This window comes from Vicugna pacos, chromosome 34 (assembly GCF_048564905.1).
Source record: "Vicugna pacos chromosome 34, VicPac4, whole genome shotgun sequence".
Classification (NCBI taxonomy): domain Eukaryota; kingdom Metazoa; phylum Chordata; class Mammalia; order Artiodactyla; family Camelidae; genus Vicugna; species Vicugna pacos.
The window spans coordinates 20248401-20274635 of record NC_133020.1 but is presented as its reverse complement, the minus strand read 5'-3'; the positions used below and the strand labels follow the sequence as shown (position 1 = coordinate 20274635).

Sequence of the window (26235 nt, the reverse complement as noted above, 5' to 3'; positions counted from 1 at the left end):
AAGGCATCCAGGCAGAAAAAGAAGAGGTAAAACTGTCTTATCCACAGACAGCATGACCTGATGTATAGAAAATCCTAAAGAAGCCACTAAAAAACAACTAGAATAAACAAGTTCCCCAAATCAACATACAAAAATCAACTGCACAAAGACCTGCGTATAAATGTTCACAGGTGCTCCATCCACAAGAGCCAACAGGCGGAAAGTCAAAGGCATGCTGACTGATGGGTGACTAGTCAAGTGTGGCCCAGTGGGGCACTTACTATTCAGCAATGAAAAGGAAGCCGACACAAGCTACAACGTCAGAGACATCATGCTCCGTGAAAGGAGCCAGACCCCAGAGACACATGTTCACGATTCCAGTTCCATGAAAATATCCAGAACAAGCAAATAGAGAGACAGACAGAAAGTAGATCAGTGGTTGCCTAGGGCCAGGCATGACAATGGGGAGTAACTCTAATGGGGCAATGTGTTAGAGTTTTGGGGGTGGTGGAAGTGTTCTAAAATTAGACTTAGTGATGGCTGTTCAACTCTAAAAATCATTGAATTGTACACTTAAAGTGGGTGAATTTTATGGTAGGTACAGTATACCTTAATAAAGCTGTCTTTTTTTTTTTTTAAGTTTTAAAATGATATCTACCTCTAGCACCCAGATTTTGGTCTCCAAATGCCATTTTCCACTTAAAAAAAAAAAGACTCCTTAGAGAAATTGTTGATTCCAGGTCTAGGGCCAGAAATATATAACATGAGCCTGGAATATACTGCCACTCTGACAGCAGAGAATCTAATCAAAGATTATTCATCTTTTGATGATCTGAGCACTCAATTTCCAACGCGGAGAGGGGGTTTCACCCGCCACAACTCCAAGCACTTCTGGGACACCAGTTGGGTGTCCTAAATTTAGCTCAATGCTGACATTACCCACCCGGAGATAGCATCGGATTCCACAGGTTAAGGGCTCAGGCTTACAAGGCTGTCCCTGCCCACCTCCTTCAGATGCCAGTCACAAGGCCAGGTTGTTACCTGGACTCTGACCAACTGGCTATAAATCAGAGGTTCCCTGCGCAGGTTTGATTAATTTGCTAGAGCAGCTCACGGAATTCAGGAAAACATCTGACTTGCTGTGTCACCAGTTTGTTGCAAAAGGATGTAGCTCAGGAACAGCCAGATGAAGAGCTGCACAGGGCAGGAGTGTGGGAAGGGCTGCGGGGCTTCCGCGCCCTCAGGGCTGAGCACTCTCCCAGCTGCTCCACGTGTTCACCAGCCAGAAGCTCTCTGAACCCTGTCCTTTGGGATTTTAAGGAGGCTTCATTAACTAGGCATTGATGAGCAATTCAAATTCCAGCCCCTCTCACCAATTTGGAGGTCTGGGGGTGGGACTGAGAATCCTGATGGCCCAATCACATGGGTGGGTTCACTGGCCACCAGCCTGAGCTCATCCCAAAGCGCCTTCTAAAAGTCACCTCACTGACATAAACCCTGTTGTGGTGGAAAGGGTCTTGTTATGAGTAAGAAGACACCCATTTCACCTTTATGACTCTGAAGTGATTCAGGAACTAAGGACAACATATTAAGGCAAGTGACACTCTCACTGCTCTGTTGCTCAAGGAATTCCAAGGGTTTTGGGTGCTGTGAGCCAAGAACTGCAGACAAAGTCCCAAAATACATGTATGAGATGACCAAATATATATTTCTCATAAATCACAACATCACAATTAGGCTGGTGTCAGCAAGTCTCAGGAGCCGATCCAAAAGGGCTCCTTCTGTCTAAAGAGGAGGCATTTTGTACATTAATAAAGGTAGTAATTGCAATGGATTGAAAAACACCAATTACATTTAAGTCTCTGCGTTCGAGATTCTTAAAAAAAACAAGTGATTGTCATTGAAGGATATGAAACAATCTGTTATTTTGAAAAATGCTCAGTAAAAGAACAAATCAAGCAATTATCCAACTTTTTCGATATAAGTTGTACCACTGGCTAGCAAAATAGTTTGTAAGAGGCAGAATCTCTCTATAGAAGTATGCCAGGTAGTAAATGAAGAAGGAATGATACAGTAATATTTTTCAATCTGTAATTAATTGACAGCCACTAACATCACACACAAAGACAACCTCCCTCATCTAACCAAGTTAATCAAGACTTCAGAGCAAGCCTCTAATTTACAGTAAATTCAGAGAACAGAGGAACACGAGGTACGTGTGAAACTTCAGGAGAACATAAGTAGCAAAACCCAGACTATGGAGAAACGACCTGGTTTCTTCAATAAATAAATTGCAAGGGAGGAAAAAAGGGATGAAAGGAGAAACCTGTGGATCAAAAACCGGTAAGAGACACACGTGTGGACCCTGGCACTGCACGTCCACGCTCAGTGCCCAGCTGCTCCCGTGCGGACGAGCAGGCTCCCCGCACCCAGAACGGCGTCAGCTTTTGGACGCCGGCTTCGGCGCACGGCCTCGCCTTCTCAGCTCGCACAGACCAGGCCTGAGCCAGCTCGGAGAACGCTGCCTGCCACGGCGCAGAGCAGGGCTGCGCAGCCTCCTCCACAGAGAGGGAGCGCCTCAGGCCCGGCGAGCCCCGCTCTCCGCCGCAAGCTCGCGGCTGGATAAAGCGGGCACCCCCTGGACGGACAGCGAGGCGCCGGCTGCGTTCTCACCGCACAGGCCGTGGCCTGTGGCCACAGGTCCCCAGCGGCTGGCCCGGAGCTTGTGGCCTCTCCCCAGGGCCCAAGTGGCCAATCCAGACACAGAACCAGCCCAGCTCCTTCCAGAAACCCAAGCATCCTCTGTGGAAGGCTAGCACGTGTCCTCCGGAAGTGCAGCCCTCCAGGCCTGAGGGGCCAGCTGCCACCTGAGGCCCGGTGGGCCTACTGGCTGCTGGCCCTGTGACAGGCCAGACCATCAGGCCCCGCAAAGGCTCTCCACGCTCCCCACCCTCCAGGCCCCGCGCTTCCCACACCCTTAGCCTCTGCTCTGTGTCCTCTCCCGGCAGAGATGCTCACCCTGCAGTCAGCTCGTGTGTCCGTGTCTCCTCTCCTGAGCTTGTCCCTGGTCCCCCAACACTATTAGGTTCCCCTGTTCTCCCTTCGTCACAGCACTGACCACTGTCTGAAAGCACCTAGTTCACTGTATGTCTTCCCCACTGACAAGCGTGTTCCGTGAGCTCAGGAAGCTTGTGGGTCTGGGTACCACTGTTCCCAGCCCAGAGCGCCTGTGCTCAGTGCACAACCCTTAAACAAAGCGATGAATGAGGGAGTTTCCTCCCTGCTCTGCATCCCTGCCCCAGACCACCCCTCCGCCTAGACCCCTCCCAAACCCTCTGCAAGGCCTTTGGAAAAGCCTCCCCACTTTGCCCACTTCCCTCTGTCCTCAACCTTTCCTCGCGGGACATTTCGTCTTCTTTCTTGGTGGAAACCTGGGGACGCGGCTTCTCCCGTGTGCTCTGCAGCAGAGGCTGCTTGTGCTCTCCGGTCCTGCACCCCTCAGGCTCAGGCGCTGCACCCAGCACCTCTGGTCCTGCTGAACCACCTTCTCCCCAGCCCCTGCCCCGGTGCTACCTACGCCCTCGCCAGGCAGATCCCCACCCACCCACCTGGGCCTAGATCAGACCCCGACTCCTCCGTACTCTAGCCTAGGTTATGTGCCTCTCTGGGGATGTTCTCATGGTACCCTGGCCTTCACTTACGAGAGCATTTTTCATATCGAATTCAACTATTAGTTTACTTCTCTGTCTTCTCCTCCAACCCTGTCCCCCTGCACCAGACCTAAGCCTTATGGGGAAGGGGATTTATCACTGTGCCTGCCGATAACAAGCTGTCAATACGTATGTATTAAATGAGAGAATTCATAAGCTACTGCAACAGGGAGAGAGACTGAACACTGTGAGACCCAAGAAGCTGCTGTTATGGAACCAGTGGGGCATACAGTGGGGATGACTGGGGAAGCTGGACGTGGTTCCTCTTGTCTGTCCCAGGCTCAGCTCTCTCCTCCCCTGTCTGTTCTCCATCTCACCACGTGCCACCAGCACTGAGAGAGACCTCCGCCCTCGTCCTACCCCATCTAATCAGAGACCAAAACCTGTCATATCAACTTCATGTCCAGCCTCTCCTTCCCATCCCCCTGCCACCACCATAGTTCACACCACCATCATCTCTCAAGCTACCTGTTTCAAGCACACCATAACTGGCCCTCAGCCCCTGTACATCCCTCCTCTACACCGCTGGAAGAGCAGACTTTTTTTAAAAGTGCAAATCTGATTGCACTGTTCAAATTCAACTGCTGTGATGGCTGCCCATGTCCTCCACGGTTCTGGTCCAGGCTTTTCTCTGCGCAGGAGCCAAGGACAGCCCTCCAGGGACCAGCTCCCGAGTCCTCCTGCCTCTCCCCAGCACCTTTGCTCAAGCTTGAGCTCGCGGTGGAGAGTCAAGCTCACCCTGGTCCCCCTGCTGGGATGCCCTTCCTGGCCGTATACACTGCAGGAAAAGCCGATTCTCTTTCAAGACTCCGTTCAGCATCTCCAGCACAAAAGGAGGCTTCACCACCACAGCCAGTGCCCCATTTCTCCCCACCCCTCCTAAGGAGTCCACAGTGCCCTGAAGAGCCTTCTGCCTTGGCGCCTCACCCCCCTGTTCGGCACTTTCTGTTTCTGTGGCTGACTCACTTTTAGATCATCAGCCCCTCCAGAGTGGGGACCCGTATCTTAGCTTTGCACCCCAGCGCCCAGCGCAGAGCCCGCCCCTAGTGGACACTCAGTGACTTTTGAAAAAGGGGCGGAATCCTAGGTCGCGCTGAGGGTGCGCCTGCGTGATGGCGAAGAGGCTGCTGCCCTCTCCTGGCAGGGAGAGGAATTGTCCAACCCTCAGACACCTTCCCTCCCCCACCTTTGCCCAAAAAAGGGAGGGGGGGACAGGGAGGAAGGGGAGGCAGAAAAAGATGATGGAGAGTGGGGGGACCACTGAGCTGTCTGGAAAGGCAAATTGGTCTGAGGCGTTGGTGGCACATCTCTGGGGTCTCCCACTGTCCCCATGTCTGTGCAAACCAGGGTGCAGAACCCGGCAGTGCTTCAAAAGGAGGCCATACCCTCAGGTTGGGCTGCCTTCCTCCACTAAACTGTAAACCCTTTGGAGTAGATTTTACTGGCTTCTCGGTCATGTCACTTTCATGTATTTTAGTCGGTGACCACTAATTATTTTCCTCCATTGTTATAAAACATGTATTTGGTTCTTGGGTATAAAAACACTGAATTTGACCACTAGCCTCTCCTGATTTTAATTTAGCTTCCTGTGGATAGGAAGTCGTCTGAGGTTCTGGGTTTCTCTGCTCTGTCCCGAAGTCCAAATGCCAGCTCGGACCCCCTGCCCCCACCCCCTCCGCGGTTTCAGCAAGTCCTGTGACATGGTGCGCCACCCCCCACCCTCACTCCCTAATCCTAGGGAGAAGCATGTCCTCAGCCCCTTGTGTAGCCGTGGGGCTTACTGTGCGAACTCTATTTTCTGCTCAGTTCTGTTGTGAACCTGAAACTGCTCTAAAAGAATAAAGTCTACTAAAATTTTTTTAAACCATAAATAAATAAGTAAACCTAATTATCACCATCCCCCCCAAAAAAAGAAATAGACAAATAGATCAATGGAACAGAAAAGAGAAGCCAGAAATACACCCACATAAAAATAGTCAACTAATTTTTGGCAAAGACAATGCAGGAGAGCTAAGACAGTCATTTCAACAGATGGCGCTGGAACAACTGGGCATTCACGTGCAAAAAATGAATCTAGACACAGACTTTACACCCTTCACAAAAATGAACTTAAAATGGATCCCACGCCTAAGTGTAAAAAGCAAAACTATAGCAGATAGTTTAGCAGATAACATAGGAGAAAACCTAGGTGATCTTTGGTTTGGCCATGACTTTTAGATGCAACACCAAAGGCATGATCTATGAAAGAAAGAATTGGTAAGCTAGACATTAAAATTTAAAATGTCTACTCTGCAAAAGACACTGTCAAGAGAATGGGAAGACAAACCACAGACTGCAAGAAAATATCTGCAAAAGACATACCTGATAAAGGGCTGTTATCAAAAATATACAAAGAATGCATGAGACTCACAGAAAAAAAAATCTGATTAAAAAATAGGACAAAGGCCTTGATACCGCACCAAAGATTTACAGATAACAAATAAGCATATGAAAAGATGTTCCACATCATATGTCATCAGGGAGAAACAAATGAAAACAATGAGACACCACTACACAACTATTAGAATAGCCAACATCCAGAACACTGACAACAGCAAATGCTGATGAAGATGTGGAGCCACAGGAGAGAGATTTTTCTATTTGTTGCTGGTGGGGATGCAAAACAAACACTTTGCATGACAGTTTGCCAGTTTCTTTCAAAACTAAACATATGCTTATCTTACAATCCAGCAATCAAGCTCCTTAATACTTACCCAAAGGAGCTGACAACTATGTCCACACAAAATCCTGCACATGGATGTTTAAAACAGCTTTATTCATAACTGCCAAACATGGAAACAACCAAGATGTCCTTCAGTAGATAAATGTATACACTGTGGTCCATCCAGACAGTGGAATATTACTCAGCACTAAAAAAAGACCTATCAAGCCATGAAAAGACATGGAGGAAACTTGAATGCATATTATTCAGTGAAAGAAGCCAGTCTGAAAAGGCTACATACTATGTGATTCCAACTATACAACAACCGGAAAAGACAAAACTATAGAGACAAAAACTGGAAATAACCCCAACATCACCAACAATAGAATGGATAAGCAAGCTGTGGTACAAGCACACAGTGGAAAAGTACACAACAAGGAAAGGAATTGGACTACTCCTGCATGCAAGAAAACAGATGGATTTCACAGACATCATGTGGAATGAAAGAAGCCAGGCAAAAAAGTGTATACAGTATGATTCTGTTTGAATGCTGTTCAAAAGCAGACAAAAACTAACGGATTGCCAGAGGTCAGAACAGTGGTTACCCTTGGGGGTGGTAAGGCCTGGGAGGGGATATGCGGGAGCGCGTTGGGGTGCGGCAATGTTCTGTATCTTGGTCTGGTAGTTAGAAGGTACACACAAACCTACAGCTTGATCGAACTATACATCTACTTCTGTCTTTTAAAAAAGTGAACAGATACTATATTATCATCCATTTTCAAGACCTTTCTCAGCTCTGGGTCTCTGTGAGGCCTTCCCGGAACACTTTCCCCTCCATACACCCCTCCATCCTGCACCTTGAAGCCGCACCACGCGGTCAGCCTTACGTTTGCTCTAACTTCTCTGTATAAGCACCAGAAGGATCTGCGACAGAATCACAGATGACGTGCACCCCACAGTCCCTTGTGCCGACCCAGGAATCTAGTAGGTGCTCAATAAATATCTCTTTTTTTAGTTAAAAATGAACTCGATATGTTTAATAAATCTTGGTCTTACCGAAATCGCCGTAAAAAAAAAAACTGAGTTCCCGCCCACACGACCGAATTCCAGGGGACAGAGGAGGCGAGGAATGTAAAGACCAAGAACAGTCCGTATAAAAGCTTCAGAAGAGCCGCCCGGTGATGTTACCACAATGACGCAGGTACCAACAGAAACCAAACTACAAAGACCTGGGCTGCAAAGCAGGCCCCGCAGCCGAGCACCGGGCGTGCGCCTGGCTCCGCGCCCCCGGCCCGGCCGGCGCTCGCGCTCGCTGGGGACGGACCCGGAAGGGGCTTTGCGCTTGGGGCGAGGAACCTGGTGTCCTGGTGTCCGGAGTCCTCCGGCGGACTAGGCGGAGGGGGCCTGGGGCGGGCCGCTGTCCTTCAGGAGTTCCTCCTCTTCCCGAGTCAGTATAGCCCCTGTCACGTGCCAGCCAGCGGCTCTGGGTCCCCAGAAGCCACCAGCGGGCACGGAGGCCGGGGCGCGCTCTAGGCCCCCGGAGAACCAGCCCTGAGCCCCCAAAGAAGCCCCCAGGCGCAGGCTCTGCCCCAGCTGGTGAGACCGAGCTCCATCCCTCGGTCCCTCGGTCCCTCGGTCCCTCGGTCCCTCGGTCCCTCGGTCCCTCGGTCCCTCGGTCCCTCGGTGCAGGGCCGAGAGCCGCGCCTGCGGCTGCGTCCCTCGCGGCAGGAAGTCCCGGCAGCCGCGCCCACCGACCGGGCCTGAGCCGGGGGCTCCCGTCAGCGCGCAGTCGGACTTGCCACCCGCCTCAGCACCTGTCCTTGGAACAAATCGGCAGCCACCGGCAGGGCTGTCACCAAGGGAAAGTGCAATACTGCCCCACAGCCCTTACTTCATCGCCCAGTGCAGGTGCGCTCCAGATGCTGCTTACCAGCGTTCGGCCCAAGGACCCCAAGGACGGAGGGCCGCCAGCAGCCAGGGCACGGCGGCCCATCCCTAAGTCCCTCAGGGGCGGCCGCCAACTCCGAGGCTCAAGACCTCCGGACCCACTTACTAAATTTATCTTTGCACCAAACGGCCGTTTGTAGGAAGGAACAGCGGCACACATCACTGGGCGCAAGTCTTGAGGACAGGGGTGTTCTCCGCGGGAAAGAAAGAGGATGATTGTGATGTCAAGTAATGGAAGCCCCTGGAAAACCCAGAGCCCCTTAAGAAAAAAAAAAAAAAAAGACACCTTTTCATCCTCCCTGAAGGTATATGAGGCTCTCTTTGGCCTACCCAGGAATCCCGGCGAGGATTCCCACCCCATCTAGGGCTCCCAGGAGCCCAGCAGGAAATGAAAGCTCAGGCAGTCAGCCCAAGGAAACGCCAGAGCAGCTCCCTGGGGGGCCCTGCTTGTGAAGGGAAGGGCTGCTTAACACTCCACCTGCAGGGCCCACGGGAAGGGGTGAACTCGGAGGTGCTCAGAAGACACATTTCGGTTAAATGCTGAAAGGGTAACTATTAAAGTCAGTATTTGACTAAAGCTGACTATTTCTAACACAGAATGAACTGAGATACAAGGAATCTGAACTTTCACATGCAGGTTTTACTGTTATTACAACTGTTATTAAATATTAGCAGACCACTTACAGAAGTGTGACATTACACCAAAGGAACGGTCATTTCTTCATTTCACAATGAGGGTGGCTGAGTCGGCCCCAGGGTCACTGCCGAGCACATTTATGACATTAAATACACATTTACTCTCCCCTGAGGACAATGGAGGGCAAGATTTTATTTGTCCCAAAAGGCAATCCTCGCTCTAGTTATGCTAGTAAGATATGAGGAGAGCCTAGACAAACATGTGATCTTTGACCACACAGGGGTTTGGGGAGGCTGGAAATTACACTGAAATAGGCATCTGACCACTGGACCCTCTGATGAACGAGACCAAAGCCTAATTTCAGTGCATCCAGAAATACAGAAGGATGAAAATTGGCTAGTTTTGATCGTTCCTAGGAACAAAATAAAAAGTACATACATCTGAAGCAGAAATCCGATTTTATTTTTAAAAAGAAGGAAAAAAACCCCTTTCTTTCATCAGGAAAGCCACCAAATATCCCATCTTCCTACCCACAAGGAGATGAGATAATGGTGGAGACCAAGACCAAGTCTTCACTTTCACGGGGCTCCCAGTCTTGTTGGGATGACAAAATGACAAAGCCACTACATCAGACTGTCAGGGTAACTAAGTGTTAAAGAGCAAAAAGCACAGATGTGACGTCACACCAGGAAGAAGCATCCACTGGAAATGATGGAGCAAAGCCTTGTCTGGACCAGTCAGTGCTCTCAACCTGAGGGCTGGAGACTCGGGGGTCCTCCAGGACTCCTACTCCTCATCACAGCAATCAACAGGCTGAATAAATAAAACATGGCACAATATAAAAAGAGAAAATAAAACAAGCAGGAAAATGGCACACATAACGCTTACCGCTCATCTACTTGCTACATGCCATGCACTGCCGTAAGTACTTCACACATAGTAATTAATCATTTAATCCTGGAAGAAAACCCCAGCGAGAGGCATTATCAGAGGTGAAGAAAACTTGCCCAGCGACCCATGGCGTGTTCAGTGATGAAGCTGCAGGTCTCCATTACATGTAGACGCCACACAGAGGCCCAGTCTTTCGCACGTATGAAAATGGGCCTGTAATCTCTCAAAGAAATAAATAAATGTTTTATGAAATGTGTAGCAGCTGTTTTGGTCAATAGTACAGCTTATATTTTCTCAGTCAACAGACACTGAAAGTAGCAAGAAATTATGTAAGTGTCCTTCACATTTTTGGTATTACATTTCTGACACTCATCATGTTGGTGATGTTCTAATTCTCAGGTTGGGTGGTATGTTCTCAAGGTTAATTATGTTGGTATGTCATATAACATACACATGCATGTATACACACACACACACACACACACCACCACACTCATCTCACATTTCCTTGAACGATTCAACTATTACTTTTTTTTTTTTAACATTTAAGAGCATTGGCAGTCTGAGAAGGTCAAAACAGCACTTTAAAAACAAGGGATTTTCAAAGAAGGGGTCTTTGGTTGGGGAGGGTAAATGCTCAGTGGTAGAGCGCCTATTTAGCATGCAGGAGGTCCTGGGTTCAATCCCCAGTCCCTCTACTGAAAAAAACCAAAAACACACGGGGTCTTTGTGCCTGAGGGATGAGCCTGGCATTAGAGAGATGTACCAGGTGAGTTCCCAAAGGCTCATTCTGGCAATAACAAAACTTCTAATCACACCAGGAGTTACCTACAGAGAAAGGTGGACTATGGGGGAGGGGCTCTCTTCCTCTAGCCAAAAGAGAAAATTTCAAAAGGATTTTGAACGCCTGAATGATATCACTGAAAAAAATTATGTTGTTACACATCTTTAACGGGGATATTAATTTCACCGGGCTGGGACAGGGATGCGGCAGAGGAGGGAAAGAACAAAACATCTGTGCACTTTCTGCACTGTATGTGCAAGTTTCACAATCCGACAAATATAATGTAAATAACCAGAAAAAACTCTAGAAATAAGGTCCTGCCCTGGAATCCAAGAACCCAATGCCTACTGCCCCCTCCCCTCTCCAAGCCCCTCAACCACCCATTGACTGAATGGGCCCAGAACCTTCCTCCCTGCAACCTCTCCCTCTGGCTCCTCCCCTTTCCATCCCACAGTATCCTCTCCTTGCTTACGGAGCTCTGTGTTTTTAGCACTTTGTCCACATCTCACCTCACCGTCATCACACTAGAATAATGACTGTTATTTATCAACCACCCGTTGAAGGTGGGCGCTGGGCTAGACATCTGACATACACTCCCTCTTTTTAGCCATTACAGCCACCCTTATTGACAGCTGTTACGATCCCCATAACTTGCCCCAAATCAGTCAGTGCGAGGGCGACCCGACTCTGCTTCCTCCGAAGCAGATGCTCCAGCTACTGTCATCATGTGTTTAAGCAACAGCAGGCACACCCTCACTGCTCCGCTGACGTGTGCGACAAACTAAGAGACAAAAATTAAAAGGATGCAGGAAAGCGTTACACTAAAGGTGGACTTTCCTCTTCTCTCCCAACTTGCTCTGCCGGATAATACCCAATGGCCCTAGCCTCAAAAGAAACCAGCACACTCTTGAGAATGAACAGGTGCATAAGCAAGCAGCAAGATAACTGCCACCCCACAGGCCAGCACCTTAGCCACCACTCGTCTTGGGGAGTTTGGGAGGGCTTTGGCACTGTTACTTCTCACCCTGCTGAGGACAGTGTAGAAGAGACATAGTTTTAACCCCTAGTGAATCAACCCCCCCCCCACGCCCCGCCAGTCCTCTGAGGGTACGCCCAGTCATCCAATGAGAAGTGTCTTAGTCATGGCTAAAAACGTTCGCTGTAAATTGCTGGAGGAAACGGTTCTATTTCTTCAGCATCTTCTTCCAGTCGAGTTCAGACAAGGAAGGACTGCCGTCAACTACCTAGCTATGGTATGGTATTGAAAGTTCATCTGTAACAGCCCTTTTAATTACCTACCTAAATGGGACACTTTACGTGGCATAGCATAGTGCTAAGCAAACAGCGAAGGCTCCAAAATTTTTTCCTTTGTGATATTACTGGAATACAAATTCATAGAACTATTTGATACTACGCATCAAGCACTATGCTAAACTGAGGTTAAGTACTAAGAAAAAACAAAGACTCTCCATACAAGAATCTTGTCAAAAGGTTATTGTTTGGATAACCGGGCGCTGCGGTGCATCGACCTACCGCGCAGATGCTATGCACGCCACAGAAGTCCGTAACACTTAGGAACCCAGTATTAAGAAAGTATTGCTTTCTATGGACTTTCAGTAAAATGTCATGACTTTTCTTGAGTTGAAACTCTTTTTAAGTATTAACCGAAACGGCAGTTTTATTATTGTCGGGGAAGGTCCCTTTAATACGCGCCCCATTTGAGTCTTTACAGCTCAGCGAGTCATTTCTTGCAAACGGGCTGCTGGGCTCGCAGCATTTTGCAAGGCCGAAGGCGGCCCGCCTCCCCCGCCCTGGGGAAACCCCGCTGCCTCCCCGGCTCTGCGCGCTGGGGCAACGCTCTCCACCCGCTCTGCGTTACGGACGCGCGCCCAGCGAGGCGGGGAGGCCGGCCGCCCGCGTCTCGGGCCGGGGAGACGCACGCGCGGCGCCCACGTCCGGCTGCGCGGCGTCGGATGCTGCGGAGGATCGAGAAAGATCTGGAAGAATCCGGTTAGACCGGGAACGGGGTAGGGGGAGGAGGCCGGGAGAGCGCGCAGCAGGGGCGGGGGGTGTCTGCGGAGTCCGAGGGTCCCAGGACAGGGGCGGGGCCAGGCGGCAGGCGGGAGGAACAAACCAGAAACCACCTTTCGCAGGAGCGCCCTGAGCGCCTGCACCCGAACCGGCTCGGCCGCCGCCGTCTCTAGAAAGTTCTCCCCCCACGTCCCTCGCGGCCGCCCGGCTCCTCCCAGCCCCTCCCTCCGCGGCGGTGGGACCAATCGCTCCCCTGGCCGCCCACGACCCACCTCCTCTGCCCGCGCGCGCCGGAGCAGAGGTGCGCGAGCCCCGGCCGGCCGCTCGCACAGCCGCGCATATCCCCGCGCCCGCTGCCCGAGAAACGGCGCGATGACCGCCGAAGAAACGAAGGCGGCCGAGAGCGGCGCGCAGTCGGCGCCGCTCCCACTCGAGGGGGTGGACATCAGCCCCAAGCAGGATGAAGGCGTGCTTAAGGTAAGGGGCGAGGGGCGCCCTGGGGGTGCTGGAGAGCCGGTCGCCGCCGCTTCCCAGCCCCCGGCCGGGGCTCGGGATGCGGACGGCCGCCTCTGCAGCTTCCCGGCCGGCCGTTGAGTGGGTCGTGCAACCGCGGCCAGGCGCATCGCCTTCTTGGCTGGGCCGCTCGTTCCGAGCGGGAGGGCGGCCACACGTGCGGAAAGGGGAGGTCTGGGCTGTGGCCACCCAGCTCCTCTGTCCCCCAGCCCCCCAGGCCCGGGAAAGGCCCGGGAGCGCAGCGCCCGCTCCGGCTGCGGCGTGCGCGGGGAGGGGCGCGGCGGGAGGGCGGGCGCGCGAGCTGCAGGGAGCCCGGCGGCGTGCACCGCCCTCTCTGCGACCCTGCGACCAGCTCCTTCCCTGCCGGCCGCAGCCGGGGAGCCCCCGGGCCGCCTGCGTCTCGGTGGTGCGGAGCTCGCCGACCCCGGCAGTTAAACATTAGCCGGGACTTGAAGCGGGTCCCAGGAGTTATTTCTTGGCCCGCGGGCCTTTGTGCGACTTGGTGCGCGGGCCTGGCGCCCTCCGCCCTCTCGTCACCCCTTTCCTAAAGGCTGGGACCCGGCTAGGTCACCCGCTCGGCCATGCCGTCCCCCTCCCCCCGCCCCGGTGCATGCCGGGACCTGTAGTCTCTACCACCCCTCAACCCACCCTCGGCCTTCCTGAGCTCGGGGTGCGGGGCTGGGAGGAGATGCTTTTGCTTGCGAGCCGGCTACCACGTTACCGCCCGAAGAGCCGGGGGGAGGGGTCTGGGACCCAGTCAGTGGGGCATCTTGACCCAGGTCAGCATAACCGGCCATGCTTCAGAGCCAGGGCTTCTGCGCTGTCCAGGATAGCGAAATCCTAGCCCGGATTCGTGCCCTGTCCTCACCCAGTGTTTCTTTTCCCCCTAGCTTCCCACCGCCAAGCCCCACAAGTGTGTGTGACTTGGGCAAGTTGGGGACCTCTGGGACCTCCTGGCTGGTCCAGAAACGCACCTGGCTACTCTCCCAGTGTGCACGTGGCTCCCGGGGAGACTCATTTCCCTTCTTTCCTCCACTCCTTCCTCTTTACTTTTCTATTTCTGCTTGAGTTCATTGTCCATTCCATTGTGGAAGCTTGCTCTTAGAGGGTAACCAACCACACACCTGCCGGGTAGCCCACAGAGGCGCCTACTAGAAATGCTAAAGAAGAAAAGTGGAGTCTTACAAGTTCCTGGGAAAGACTCTAGCTTAAACCGAGGACCTAAATAGCCCACTAGTCAGGAACGCTCAAGTCCCAAGTCAGAGTTGAGGGCCTGGCGGAGAGTCCCGTGCTCATCACAGCCTGGTATGTACCTCTTTTGGACTGCTCCTGTTCCCTTCATTACTCACGTTTCTCTTCTCTGTCTAGACCAGACCCTGATCTGATGACCGGCGTTTAAGACAGATGAGGAGAGTTAGCACAAGTGCTTTTCCTTTTGCTGCTGCTGCTGCTTTACTCAGCCTTTAACCGATTTAACCCGGTAACAGCTCTGACGGAGATGAGCGTCACTACTTTACCAGAAAGGTCTAGAGAGTTAAAGTGACTTGATAAGAACATTCAACAAAAACTTGAACTCAGGTGTTTTGTCTCCAGTTTTTCAGACTAAGTCATGTTACAGTTCAAGACAGGGAGGTCAGTTTCTAGCCAAGCTCCATATCAGAGTCATTTGATGACTGGTCAGTTGAGTTACTTACAAGGAGGCAGAAGAGTCTGGGTGCTCCCAGTGGAGACATACAGGCAGTCTTGGGGCCTCTCTGCTTCCTTCCTCAGGTGCTCACCACCTCCCCTTTCTTCCTCCCAGGCCATCAAGCGAGAGGGCACCGGCACGGAGATGCCCATGATCGGGGACCGTGTCTTTGTCCACTACACGGGATGGCTGCTGGATGGCACCAAGTTCGACTCCAGCCTGGACCGCAAGGACAAATTCTCTTTCGACCTGGGGAAAGGTAGGCATGGTTAATAGGCTGGTAGGATAGGGGTGTGTAAGCTGTTGCAAGCTGAAACCAAATTCTCAAGCTTTAAAAGGAGTAGTTTATTACAGTCTGTTAATTTTTTTCCTGTTAATTGCTTTTTCTTCCACTGTCTCCAAACTATATTGATTTTTATCTCATTCCTCTGAACACCTTACTTCCTCTTTGGGACTGGACTGCCTTATTTCTTGAACCCCTTTGTTCTAGAGTTGAGTGGTTGGTTGGTTTGTTTTGAAAGAGGTCTGAGACCTGACAGCATTTATCGCAAGCAAGTTTTCCACCTTCCCGGTCCCATTTCTAAAAGGTGTCCTGCTTCCCCTGGGGCATGGATGGTACAGTCAGTCTCTTGGGCCACTGTCTGAACCAAGAGTCAGATCCCGGCCAAGGAGAACCTGTTTGTTTTCTGTACCGACAGGGGAGGTCATCAAGGCTTGGGACATTGCCGTCGCTACCATGAAAGTGGGGGAAGTGTGCCACATCACTTGCAAACCAGAATATGCCTATGGTACAGCAGGCAGCCCTCCGAAGATCCCTCCTAATGCCACGCTTGTGTTTGAGGTGAGTGTCTGGCCACAGAGAGCAAGGCAGAGAGCCAGTCTTATCTCCACCCAGCTCCTGGCTGCCCTCCAGCCCTTCCTGCGGCTTTGAGACAATGTAGCTGAGGCTGAGGGCCTGCGCTTAGGGGAGGGGGAGAGATGGAGAGGGTGGCTGGCACTGCAGTGCATATTGCCTGCTGCTGCTGGACCGTGGCGGATGATGGAGGTGTCAGGTGGGAAGAGGTAGCCACAAAGCCCTCTTCAGACTTGAAGCCACAGAGTCAGGGGTTCAGGCATGTTTATCTCAAGAGTGGTGCACAGAGGAGGTGTGTTGTAACTGAAAGTAGTCTAGAGGTCATGATCTATGTGTGGTTGTGAGTGACAGCAGGGAGCACTGGTGCTCTAGAGATAAGGGGAGGGGGATGATGCCTCCCCCATGGGTCAAGTCGGGGGGGAAAGCCTTTGCCGAGGCAGTTGAATTTGACATGTTCAGTCTTGAAAATGGTTGAGCCCTGATCAGTGGGTACTTGGAAAATGTTCAGAAGACTCCTGAGAGGTAGCAGTCATTTCTAATGCCTGTCACATGGGGCTTCTCTGGTGGCTGAGTGAGGACCGTCTGGAACGTGTGTTTGTTCTGTGGAGCAGGTAACAGAGTGATCCCCTGCAGTTAAATTGAATCCGTGGGGCCTGCCCACCTCTACCGAAGCTGACACGAGGGCGGCTGCCAAGAGCTCAGCTGCTCTGTCTGCGCCCAGCGTGGCTGCCCTTGTGATTAGACCGGGTCTGGCATTTACCAAGGACTCTTTTGAGTGAGAGAGGAGCTGTGTCATCCTACGGACGTCCTGTCCCACAGGTGGAGCTGTTTGAGTTCAAGGGGGAGGACCTGACAGAAGAAGAAGATGGGGGGATCATCAGGAGAATACGGATTCGGGGCGAAGGCTATGCCAAGCCCAACGATGGTGCCATGGTGGAGGGTGAGGCCGCACAACCTGGGATTTCCATTTGGATCCCGACACTTGGGCCCTGGGTGGCTTTGGGCGACCTCATGCCTTTCTCTGATCCTGTTTTCTTATCTGTAAAATGAGGGACTGGACCACGTCCTCTTAGCACCCATTCACATCTGAGAACGCAGCAAGGGTGTGTGGGGGCAGGAGGCGGTGAGGTGGCACCCTCCTCAGCCACTGGCCCACTCACGGTGCTGGTGCGCTGCCTCTCCCTCGCCAGTTGCACTGGAAGGGTACTACAAGGACCAGATGTTTGACCAGCGCGAGCTCTGCTTTGAGATTGGTGAGGGCGAGACCGTGGATCTGCCTTGTGGGCTGGAGAAAGCCATTCAGCGCATGGAAAAAGGAGAACATTCCATCGTGTACCTCAAGCCCAGGTGAGGAACACTTCGGCCCAGGTGTGGGCACCTTGTAGAGCAGGTGGGCGAACCGAGGTCCACCAGGAGTGTGTAACTGGCCACTTGTGTCCCATCCCCTGCATGTACTCTCTGTGGCTCTGCCCACCCGCCCCCACAGTCATCAGCATGAGCTCTTCGTTGTCTTCAGGAGCATGGCTACAGCCATCCACGTCTCCTTGAATCCAGTCCCGGCTGCTACAGATTCCCTTTTTTGGCAACATCAAGATTTTCATCTCCCGTTAATTTATTCAGTCATTAATGATACTTACTGAAACACACCTACTATGTGCCAGACATAATGCTAAAAATTCCTAAGTATTCAAAGACATTATCTCTGCCTTCTAGGGACTCTTGTTTAGTGATTCCATTTAAATTAATAAGCATTCCAATACGTAGCATGAGTTATGAGGAGGGTGTGTGAGACACTAAGAGACCAACTAACTAAGAGGTCAGGGAAGATTTTGCCGAGCAGGAAACATGTGCACCAAGACTCGGGATGGGGAGGAACTTTTCCAGGAAGCAAGAAGCCTTTCCGGTGGGGAGCGGGTTAAGTGCTGCTGAGGTGACCTAGTGTTTTCTTGTCCCCACAGCCATGCCTTTGGCAGTGTTGGGAAGGAAAAGTTCCAGATCCCACCAAATGCTGAGCTGAAATACGAAGTCCAACTGAAGAGTTTTGAGAAGGTGGGTTTGTTCACGGTCTTCCCTACCGTGAAGTCAGCTTCCCCCCAGAGGTGACTCTCTGGGGTAGCTGACAACTTTGTTTATCCCTGGGCATCTGGCAGGCCAAGGAGTCTTGGGAGATGAGTTCAGAGGAGAAGCTGGAGCAGAGCGCCATAGTGAAAGAGCGGGGCACTGTGTACTTCAAGGTGAGCCTACAGCTGTGGTCCTGCGGCCAGCCCATGGGGGCTCCTCTGGACCCGCCTTCCCCCCACGACTGAGCACACGTTCTGCCGTGGAGTGGGCAGGCTGGCACCTGCCACCTTCGCCGAGCATGTGAGAGCCAGCTGGTTGAGCCTGGGGGTGTAGGGGAGGCAGGACTCTCGCAGGCCATGGGTCACTGGTGACTCCAGGGTGCAACAGCCTGGGGCTGTTGAGCCTGTGCTCTGTGCCTGAGCCTCCCTCCCATTCTAGGAAGGCAAGTACAAGCAAGCTTTACTGCAGTACAAGAAGATTGTGTCCTGGCTAGAATACGAGTCGAGTTTGTCTGATGAGGACGCGCAGAAGGCACAGGCCCTTCGGCTGGCCTCCCACCTCAACCTGGCCATGTGTCATCTGAAACTGCAGACCTTCTCAGCTGCTGTTGAAAACTGTAACAAGGTGAGGGCGCGGAGGTAGCGTTCACGGGCAAGGTCAGGGGAGCTGCTGGAGTGTCTGACACTTGCCTCAGTGACTAGGGTGGTGGGGGCAGGTGGAGCAGCGGAGCTCTGAGACCGAGGGCCCAGGAGTCGACACCTTGGCCTTAGTGGTAGGAGGTGGCGGCAGAGGTAGGAGGAGATGTTGGATGGAAGAACGGCCCCCGCACTTCCTCCCCGGCTTGCCCTTCCCTGTGCCTGCCTCACCCTAAAGAGAATGGAAACGTCACAGGGTCTTCTCTTTCATCTAAAGACGTGGCTTCCCATTCTGCCTCTCGGACTAAGTGAAGTTCTCTGCTAGACCTTGTCCTTTCCGTGGAATGCCCAAGACTGGTCCTTTCTGGGCTGGAGCCAATGCTGCCGTTCAGCCGCATCCTGCTGAGGGCCACCTTTGGAGCCCAGTCTTGGACTGAGAAGCTGCAGGATCTGAGGTCTTGCTGTTGCTTCCTCCCTGTGTCTTAGGCCTTGGAACTGGACAGCAACAATGAGAAGGGCCTTTTCCGCCGGGGAGAGGCCCACCTGGCAGTGAATGACTTCGACTTGGCACGGGCTGACTTCCAGAAGGTCCTGCAGCTCTACCCCAGCAACAAAGCTGCCAGGGCCCAGCTGGCTATCTGCCAGCAGCGGATCCGCAAGCAGCTCGCTCGGGAGAAGAAGCTCTATGCCAACATGTTTGAGAGGCTGGCTGAGGAGGAGAGCAAGGTGAGCGAGAATAGGGACAGGGAGCAGTTCGGGTGGACAGAGAAGGGGGCGCTACCTTGTCCCCGTGCCCAGCCCAGCCAGCATGGGCCCTCTGTCCAGTCATGGAAGCCAGAAGCTGTCCTGGTCCCTGGAGCGGTGGCACACGTGTTCTCAGTAAAAGCCCTTCTGACGGCCAGCATTCTTGCGGGATCAGGCCCCAGGGTCAGGCTGGCTGCTCTGTGCTCACTTTCCTTGTGCCCATGTAAAACACAGATTTCAGAAACGTAGGTATCTAGGGCGAGGGAATAGCTCAGTGGTAAAGAGCATGTGCTTAGCATGCACAGGGTCCTGGGTTCAGTCCCCAGTCCCTCCATTTAAAAAAAAAAAACATAAATAAAACCTAATTCTCCCCCCCTCAAAAAAAAAAAACAGGTTAGGTATCTAAAAATTGTAGCATGTAATCTTTAAAAATTGTACTTACGTATTTTTTTTCAGGCTAAGTCTTCAAAATCCAATGTGTATTTTATATTTAAATCACTCTGAACCAGCCATATTTACTTTTTTATTATTATTTGGGGGGCGTTAATTAGGTCTATTTGGTTTTTTAGAGGAGGTACCGGGGATTGAGCCCAGGACCTCATTTACATGCTAAAGCACATGCTCTGCCACTCAGCTATACCCTCGCCTCTAAACCAGCATAGTTAAGTGTTCAGTATCCACACGTGGTAGTAGCTACCCTGGGTAAGTACCATCTTACACAGTAGTGCAGTAAATGATGATGTGAATTCATAATTTTGTACATGTGCAGCTCTATCTTCAGGACATCTAAAAAGGGAGTTGCTGTGTCCATGTAATTCTGTTAGAAGTTAGCGTGTATTTTTTTTCACTTGGAATCCACAGTTTGGGTACAGACTGTACAGGTGTCATGTGCTAGGCAAATACAGGGGTGCCATCAGATCGCAGGTGGGAGAGGGACAGGGAGTAAGTGACTTTCCCATTGGAGGGACAGGGCCAGAGGAGAACTAGGATTCATCCCTCCCTCTCCTTGTTGCAGGCCAAGGCAGCCACAGCTGCAGGCGGCCGTCAGGCCGACACAGAGATGAAGGATGAACAGAAGGATGCGGCACCCGGAAGCCAGCCTCAGGTGGAGGCAGAAGCATAGCCCCTCCCCAGCCCTGCTCCCGCAGCTGCCTGCTTCCCCTCTCCCTCCCCTGCTCCACCCTGTTAGTTTTGTAAAAACTGAAGAATTCTGAGTGAATTAGACCTTTATTTTTCTATCTGGTTGGACGGTGGCTTTGGGGGAAGGGGGAAAGGACTGGGCTGGGGAATCGAGGTGGAGGGTCATTTTAGGTGGTGTCACCCCCCCTTCCCTCCCCCCTTCCCTCATCACATGGGAACGAATGTCTACCCACACGCACACTCATCGGAACGTTAATTTATTTTGCTTCCTCTGTTCGCTGTGTCCATTTTCCAGATGGTAGAAGGGGCAAGTGGTAGGGATGTGAAGTCTGACGAGAAAGCAGGGTGGAGAGGGAGACTCCAGGCAGCCCTTTCCTCCTCCCGGTCCATTTCCAAACACGTGGCCTCCATGTGGGTGCTAGGGGCACGGGGAAAACCACTGCTGTGCCCGTTTCCTCTCTGCTCCCTTCCTCGCCCCAGATGGTGTGGCTGATGGTGTCTTCTGGTGTCATGGTGACCACCCCCTGTACCCCTTCCAGTATCTCCCTTTCTCAGCCAGGCCGTGTCCCCACTCCCTCAGCCTCTTCTCTGCACGTTGCTGAAGGTCCAGGCTCGCCTCAAGTTCCGTGTTTGAGCAATAAAATGGAAACAATCAAACCTGGGTGTCAGGCAGCCCTTTCTCTTTGGCCTCAGGGATGGGTGAGGTGGGTGGCTACACCGAGGGGCGAAATTAAAGGAGTCGCCCACCTTGTCCCCACTCCTGCTTAAAACTCGGCAGCTAACAGGGAACCCGCGGGCTGCAGCCAGGGCCTGTGCGAAGGCCGGCCTCGTGGTCCCCATGCTCCCTCCCCCAGCACCTGGCGGGTTTCAGTAGCCGGTCTTCTTCCCTAACACTTAGCAAGAGGGGAACACAAACATCTAAATTGCAGGAACTGGGAGTCCGTCTTGAGGTTAGATTTATCTGCGTTCGCCTCACTGATGCAGTAGGAAGTTCACGCTTTCCTGGTTACCTAACAAAGTGACACCAGTGTTGTCACCAACACCTGTCAGTCTCCTTTCACGCAATTAAGGGGAGAGGGAGGGACAGTCAAGCCTGGGAGCTCCGGAAGCCCCTCCGGCCCACTCTCCAGCTTTCTTGTCCTTACACTTGAACTGCTCTGACCCGACTCCCAGGGCACTAGGGGCACTGGGAGAGGCCAAGGGGCACGGCAGCCGTGCTGAGCCTTGTCCGGAGAACTGCTTGCAGGTGAGCGCCTGTACCTGTGCCGCCTCCCTCGTGTGTGGGCTGCCAGGTCCTTTCTGCACAGTGATACGGGTAGTCTGCCCACCCGCAGGCTTGTACAGGTCCTTCTAGAAGAGACTCTCCGTGCTCCTGTGGAAGGTCAGTCTCTGCGTGAAAGTACCACCACGTCGCACAGCACGGCTGGTGCCGGAGCTGGTGCTAAACGTGGGTGTCCTCCCGAGGTCACACCTCAGTCCTGCGTCCCGGTCTTCTGTATTTCGGGATTAGACTTGCCCCTGCGGCCAGTGAGGACACCTAACCCTCAACAGGCACTTCCGGTGTAGACCTAGCACTAAACCAAGAGCCTCACAGATTCACTTTAATCCTGGTATCTACCGTCCAAGGAAGGTACTGCCCCGTATTACAGATGAGGAAACCAAGGGTCAGAGTTTCCATAGAAGGTTGGCCTGCAGTGTGAGAACAAATCCAGGCTCTGCCACGAGGTTCATGTGGTCCTGGGCAAGCTGGGCCTCCTCCCTCATCTGCAAAAACGGAAAAAAGCACTCCTGGTCCCTCCCAGCTCTCAGTGTGCTGTAGGATGCCAGCAGTTTAAAACAACTTCCGTAGAACCCTGCAACTGGGCAAGCACCGGTTTATGTAACACTAAAACTGTCTTCTGAGGATGTTTTAGTAAAGTGGGCAGAGTCTTTAATGTTAAAAATAAACCCACTGTCTACTCCACTCTGGGAAGCCTGTCTGGTGTTGGCTGCACCATCCTCACCAGTGCTCACGTCCTTCCACGTGGAGAGAACAGGCTGAGGACTAGAAGCTGGTACTGCACGTGTGCAAGTGGGCTCCAGAAGATTTTCAGTGGGGTTTATCTTGTCCTCGTGCTGGTCCAAACATCAAGTTCTATAAATGTCATCGCAGTTTTTCCAGTCTCCATTCTAGCAGCGCCTTCCCCACATCTCCGTGTGCCTCCAGCCTGCCCTCCCCTCCTAGGAAAGGCTCTTCTCTTGCATTCTGGCCACTTTGCGCTGCATCCTAATCGAATCCCTCCAGCTGCTTAAAAACCCGTGGATGGCTTCTAACCCACTTAGGCTGAGCCATCGCGGCCCACACGACCCTGCGAGGCCGGGCCCGGCCTGCCTGACCAGCACTGCCGTGCTTGGCTCCAGTCCACCAGCCACGCCACTGAGAGGAAAGGTCAACTGCGCATCCCCTTTCAACTGGACAAATAACACGTGAAAGACAGGACTGGTAACCAGTAGTACCTTTCTAGGAAACTATTACTTGAAAATTGAGAATTCAACAGTGGAACCTTTGATGCCTTATTCCTTCTGTCTCAATACCAACCTCCCCCTTCCTAAGGCAGTACTCCACAAAGCCTAGTAACCCTGGGGCTGGGATGACAGCGAGCTAAGGGCAGTGCTGAAAAGAGCCAGTGTAAGAGCAAGGAGGCGTCTAAGAGGAAAGCTTGTCCTCTTACTGGAGAGAAATCACTCCTGCTGACTTCATGGCTGACTTCCCCAGCTGCTTGCCAACCTCCCGTAACTTGGATGCACCAACTATTCTTAACTATAAATCCTAAGAATCATAATAAAACCTTATTTAGCCTGTGATGAACAGCACTAAATATACCACTTTGGGAGGCAAAGTAAGAATGTGAAAGATTCACAAAATAGTTCTGAGGAGGAATGATCAGGAAAAAGGCGCGCCTTCATGAACCTGGAGAGGTCTGGACTAGAAGAGGGACCAGTCCTCCCCACCCCCAGCCCGAGACAGGCATGACCCCGGGATCCCCAGTCTCTGGCTCCACGGCGGGGAGTGCTTCCACCTAAAATGGTTCCGTCTGTATTTTTTTTTACTGAGGTGAAATTCACATAATTTTAACCACTTAAAGTGAACAATTCAGTAGCATTCAGTCCAATAACAATGTTGTGCAACCACCACCTCTATTTAGTTCTAGAACATTTTCATCATCCTTTGTATTTTAAGCCCGTTTCCTCATGTTTGGACTCTAGTGACAAGAACTACTCTTCATCCTTCAGTTAGTGGCCAGTGGAGTCTTGAATGGACCGCAACCCTGACAGGTTCTGGGATCAGAGCTTCCCAGAGTTGGTGGTCCTTCCTTGGAGGGACAAGCCTGTGAAGAAGGGTGGGACTTAAACTACAGTAAAGCTCTGAAAACCAGCATCTCACTCAGGGCAGGGCGGCCTGATTTCTAGGCCAAGCAAGTGTGAGGAACAGGTTTCTGTTCTTCATGGCTTCTAGAACCGTTAGTATGTTCAGGTGCAGCGTGAATTAGGGATGGAGAAGTGGAAGTCTCAAGCTGAGCCCCCTGGAAGCTCTGGGCCTCACATGTAGAAAGAGCTTTAAAGGTCCTGTCTCTTACCTGGGCATCCTTATTCAACACCCTGGACAGGACCACTGTCTACTCTTGCAGAAAGAAGTGGACAAAGGATCTCCCTAGAAATGCTTCTCACTTAACACACCTCCCCTCCCCCTCCCCGAGCAGGTTTCTACTGAAGCTTCTGTTCGTCTGATTATACCACCCACACTATGTCCATGTCCTCTAACCAGGAAGACCGCCTGGTTAGGCAGCGCTGGGGAGTAGGCCAAAAGCCAAGTGCTTGGCTTAAAACACGACAAGCTCTAGGTGGTGCCACTGGAGACCCACCACCCATCCCACTGAAAAAGGCCAAGAACAGGGGTCTCCCTTGGAGCATGGCCCCCCAGGGCCTGGGCCTGTGCTCCACTCCCTGTGACTCTAACACTCAGTGCAGTTTGAGGAACTGGCACAGTGGGGAGGGGCAAGGTAGCGGGAGACTCATGCACGCCTTATTTCTTGGAGACCTACCTTTCCTCCGTTTCTAACTTAATCTGGCTTTCTTGACAAAAGCCAAAAGGCATGGTACCCAAGTTGCAATCATGACATGACCTCATGACAAACACAGAACAAATAAAAACAGGCACCCCAGCCCAGAAAGGTCAAGAACAAGAAACCCAAGTGATAAGGAAGATAAAACTAAGGCACTGTGGGTGCTGGGTCAGGGTAGGATGTCGGAGAACTAGGTCAGGCCAGGGTGCTTGGTGACAGAAGTAAGGTGACCCTCATCTATTTTGTCTTGGGTTATTTATTAACTTGTTTATTTTACTATTTCAATCAAAATCTGGAAAAAGAGACAATAGAGTGATAATACAGTGAAAAGAAACAAAATTCAAAACTACTTAGGTTTACATTTAGCAGTGAGCATTTTAAAACTGGTTGTCTTCCTACCCCTTAAACCTAGCGTGAAGCTTTGGATTGAGGCAGGAGAGAACAGGCTAAGCGGGGTGAGGCAGCAGGCGGCCCCACCGCATGGCAAGATGGATGCACCAGGCACACCTGTGTGCCCCAGTGCCTCTGCAGGGGCCTGGCCAACCCCACAATACGCCACAAGAAACAAGCCTGAGTGTGTCTGTGGCCCCCGGTATTTGTCTAGATGGCCTCCTCTTTTCTGTTCTGACCTGCTGTTCCCCGTTCTCATCTTATTGGGCCATCAGATCCAGAGGACCTCGGGGACGTAAGGTGCCATCCCCTCCCTGGCCCCCAGACAAAAAGGTCCTGCCCTCCAGGGCCTTCTCCCACTGCATCCCGATGTAGAAAGCAGGCTATCCCTGACCCAGCATCACCAGGTGAGATAGATACCCTTATTTTTTACTGTCGTGACGTCTAAAAGACCAACGCGCAAATCAGTCTGGGCCTGCAAACCTAAACTTAAAAACGTACTGAACACCTGTACAATCTCACAAAACAATACTTCTGATGCCTTGACTGATGAGGCCCAGAGAAAGGCTGGACCGGATGCAACACGGAAAGTTTCCCTCCAAGGCCAGCCATGATGGTGATGCCCCATTAATCTGCAGAGTGAGGCCACTGAGGGAGGGAGGCAAGAGCTTGGTGCTGGGCGGGCAAGAGGCAGAGAGGACCCAGAATCCCAGTGACCCCGATTTCTAACCTGAGGACTTTCCTAGGAACTATGGCAGTCAGTGATGGGAAGGACGTGGGGGTTTGGCTCAAACAATCCTGGTCTGAGTCCTATCTCCATCACTTTCTGCCTTATTGCTTTATCTTGCTGAACCTGTTTTCCTCATTAAAAAAAAAATGGAGTAAGAAGACAAGCCCAAAGGATTGTTGTGCTAATTATGTGAAATAATATGTGTGAATGTGCTTTACAGGAGGTAATTTTCAAACCTTTACCCACGGAATACACCCACCTTGGGTGGAAAAATGTTTTTTACATGATTAGCCAGTGTGTACTCATATAAACGTATACAATTGAAACGAAGTTCCCACAAAATTAATACTCACCTTACTATTCGACATTATTTGGCATTTTTCCATTCTATTTCGTTTTTTTAAATGCTGCTCCGATTCACTGAGTTCACGATTCGTAATGAGGAGCTACATAGGTTTTTTTCAAAAACAGTGCTGGAAACCACGCAGTCCTTGGTCATTACGATTATTATGATTCTCAGAGATGGTCTGAAGGCTGGGCATCTTCACTGCCGGGGCAACAGAGGAAGAGATCAAGGTCATTAGGTCACGCCCTCGAGAGTCCTGTTGCCAAGGAAACGGCTCGGCCGGGCCAGCGTTGGCTGGCCAGTGCGCGCCCGGCTCGCGGAGAAGAGGAGTGGCCCGTGGCCCTGTCACTCAC

The 26235-nt window shown here is 51.9% G+C and overlaps 2 protein-coding genes and 2 long non-coding RNA genes across 4 annotated transcripts in view; 1 reads left to right on the top strand and 3 right to left on the bottom strand.

The window, feature by feature from the left end:
• The window catches only part of LOC107034210 (maestro heat-like repeat-containing protein family member 1), a 63653-nt gene extending 55794 nt beyond the window's left edge, over positions 1-7859 (bottom strand). Inside the window, exon 1 of the mRNA XM_072954422.1 lies at positions 7747-7859. The gene's annotated coding sequence lies outside the window, so the exon portion shown is untranslated. The remainder of the gene's footprint in view (positions 1-7746) is intronic.
• Positions 7860-9415: 1556 nt separating this feature from the next.
• Positions 9416-12259, bottom strand: LOC140691343 (uncharacterized). The gene is made up of 3 exons (XR_012066964.1): positions 11949-12259; positions 11305-11430; positions 9416-9787 (listed from the first exon to the last, which is right to left on the bottom strand). It is a non-coding gene; the product is annotated as an uncharacterized lncRNA (long non-coding RNA).
• Positions 12260-12520: 261 nt separating this feature from the next.
• FKBP4 (FKBP prolyl isomerase 4) lies at positions 12521-20970 on the top strand. The gene is made up of 11 exons (XM_031670777.2): positions 12521-12659; positions 12803-13157; positions 14995-15139; positions 15579-15721; positions 16553-16673; positions 16924-17080; positions 17692-17782; positions 17884-17967; positions 18233-18418; positions 18916-19155; positions 20189-20970. The coding sequence occupies exons 2-11, from the start codon at positions 13053-13055 to the stop codon at positions 20294-20296; spliced, it is 1380 nt and encodes a 459-aa protein (XP_031526637.1). The 5' UTR covers positions 12521-12659; positions 12803-13052; the 3' UTR covers positions 20297-20970.
• On the bottom strand, positions 20763-26196 carry LOC140691342 (uncharacterized). The gene is made up of 2 exons (XR_012066963.1): positions 25890-26196; positions 20763-22077 (listed from the first exon to the last, which is right to left on the bottom strand). It is a non-coding gene; the product is annotated as an uncharacterized lncRNA (long non-coding RNA).
• Between the last annotated feature and the right edge of the window lie 39 nt (positions 26197-26235).

Excerpts from the sequence above, each read along its gene's own strand:
- FKBP4 (XM_031670777.2), top strand. The coding sequence starts at position 13,053 with ATGACCGCCGAAGAAACGAAGGCGGCCGAGAGCGGCGCGCAGTCGGCG. Across the intron at positions 17,783-17,883 it reads AACTGAAGAGTTTTGAGAAG|GCCAAGGAGTCTTGGGAGAT; the intron begins GTGGGTTTGTTC and ends GGCATCTGGCAG. Across the intron at positions 17,968-18,232 it reads GGGGCACTGTGTACTTCAAG|GAAGGCAAGTACAAGCAAGC; the intron begins GTGAGCCTACAG and ends CTCCCATTCTAG.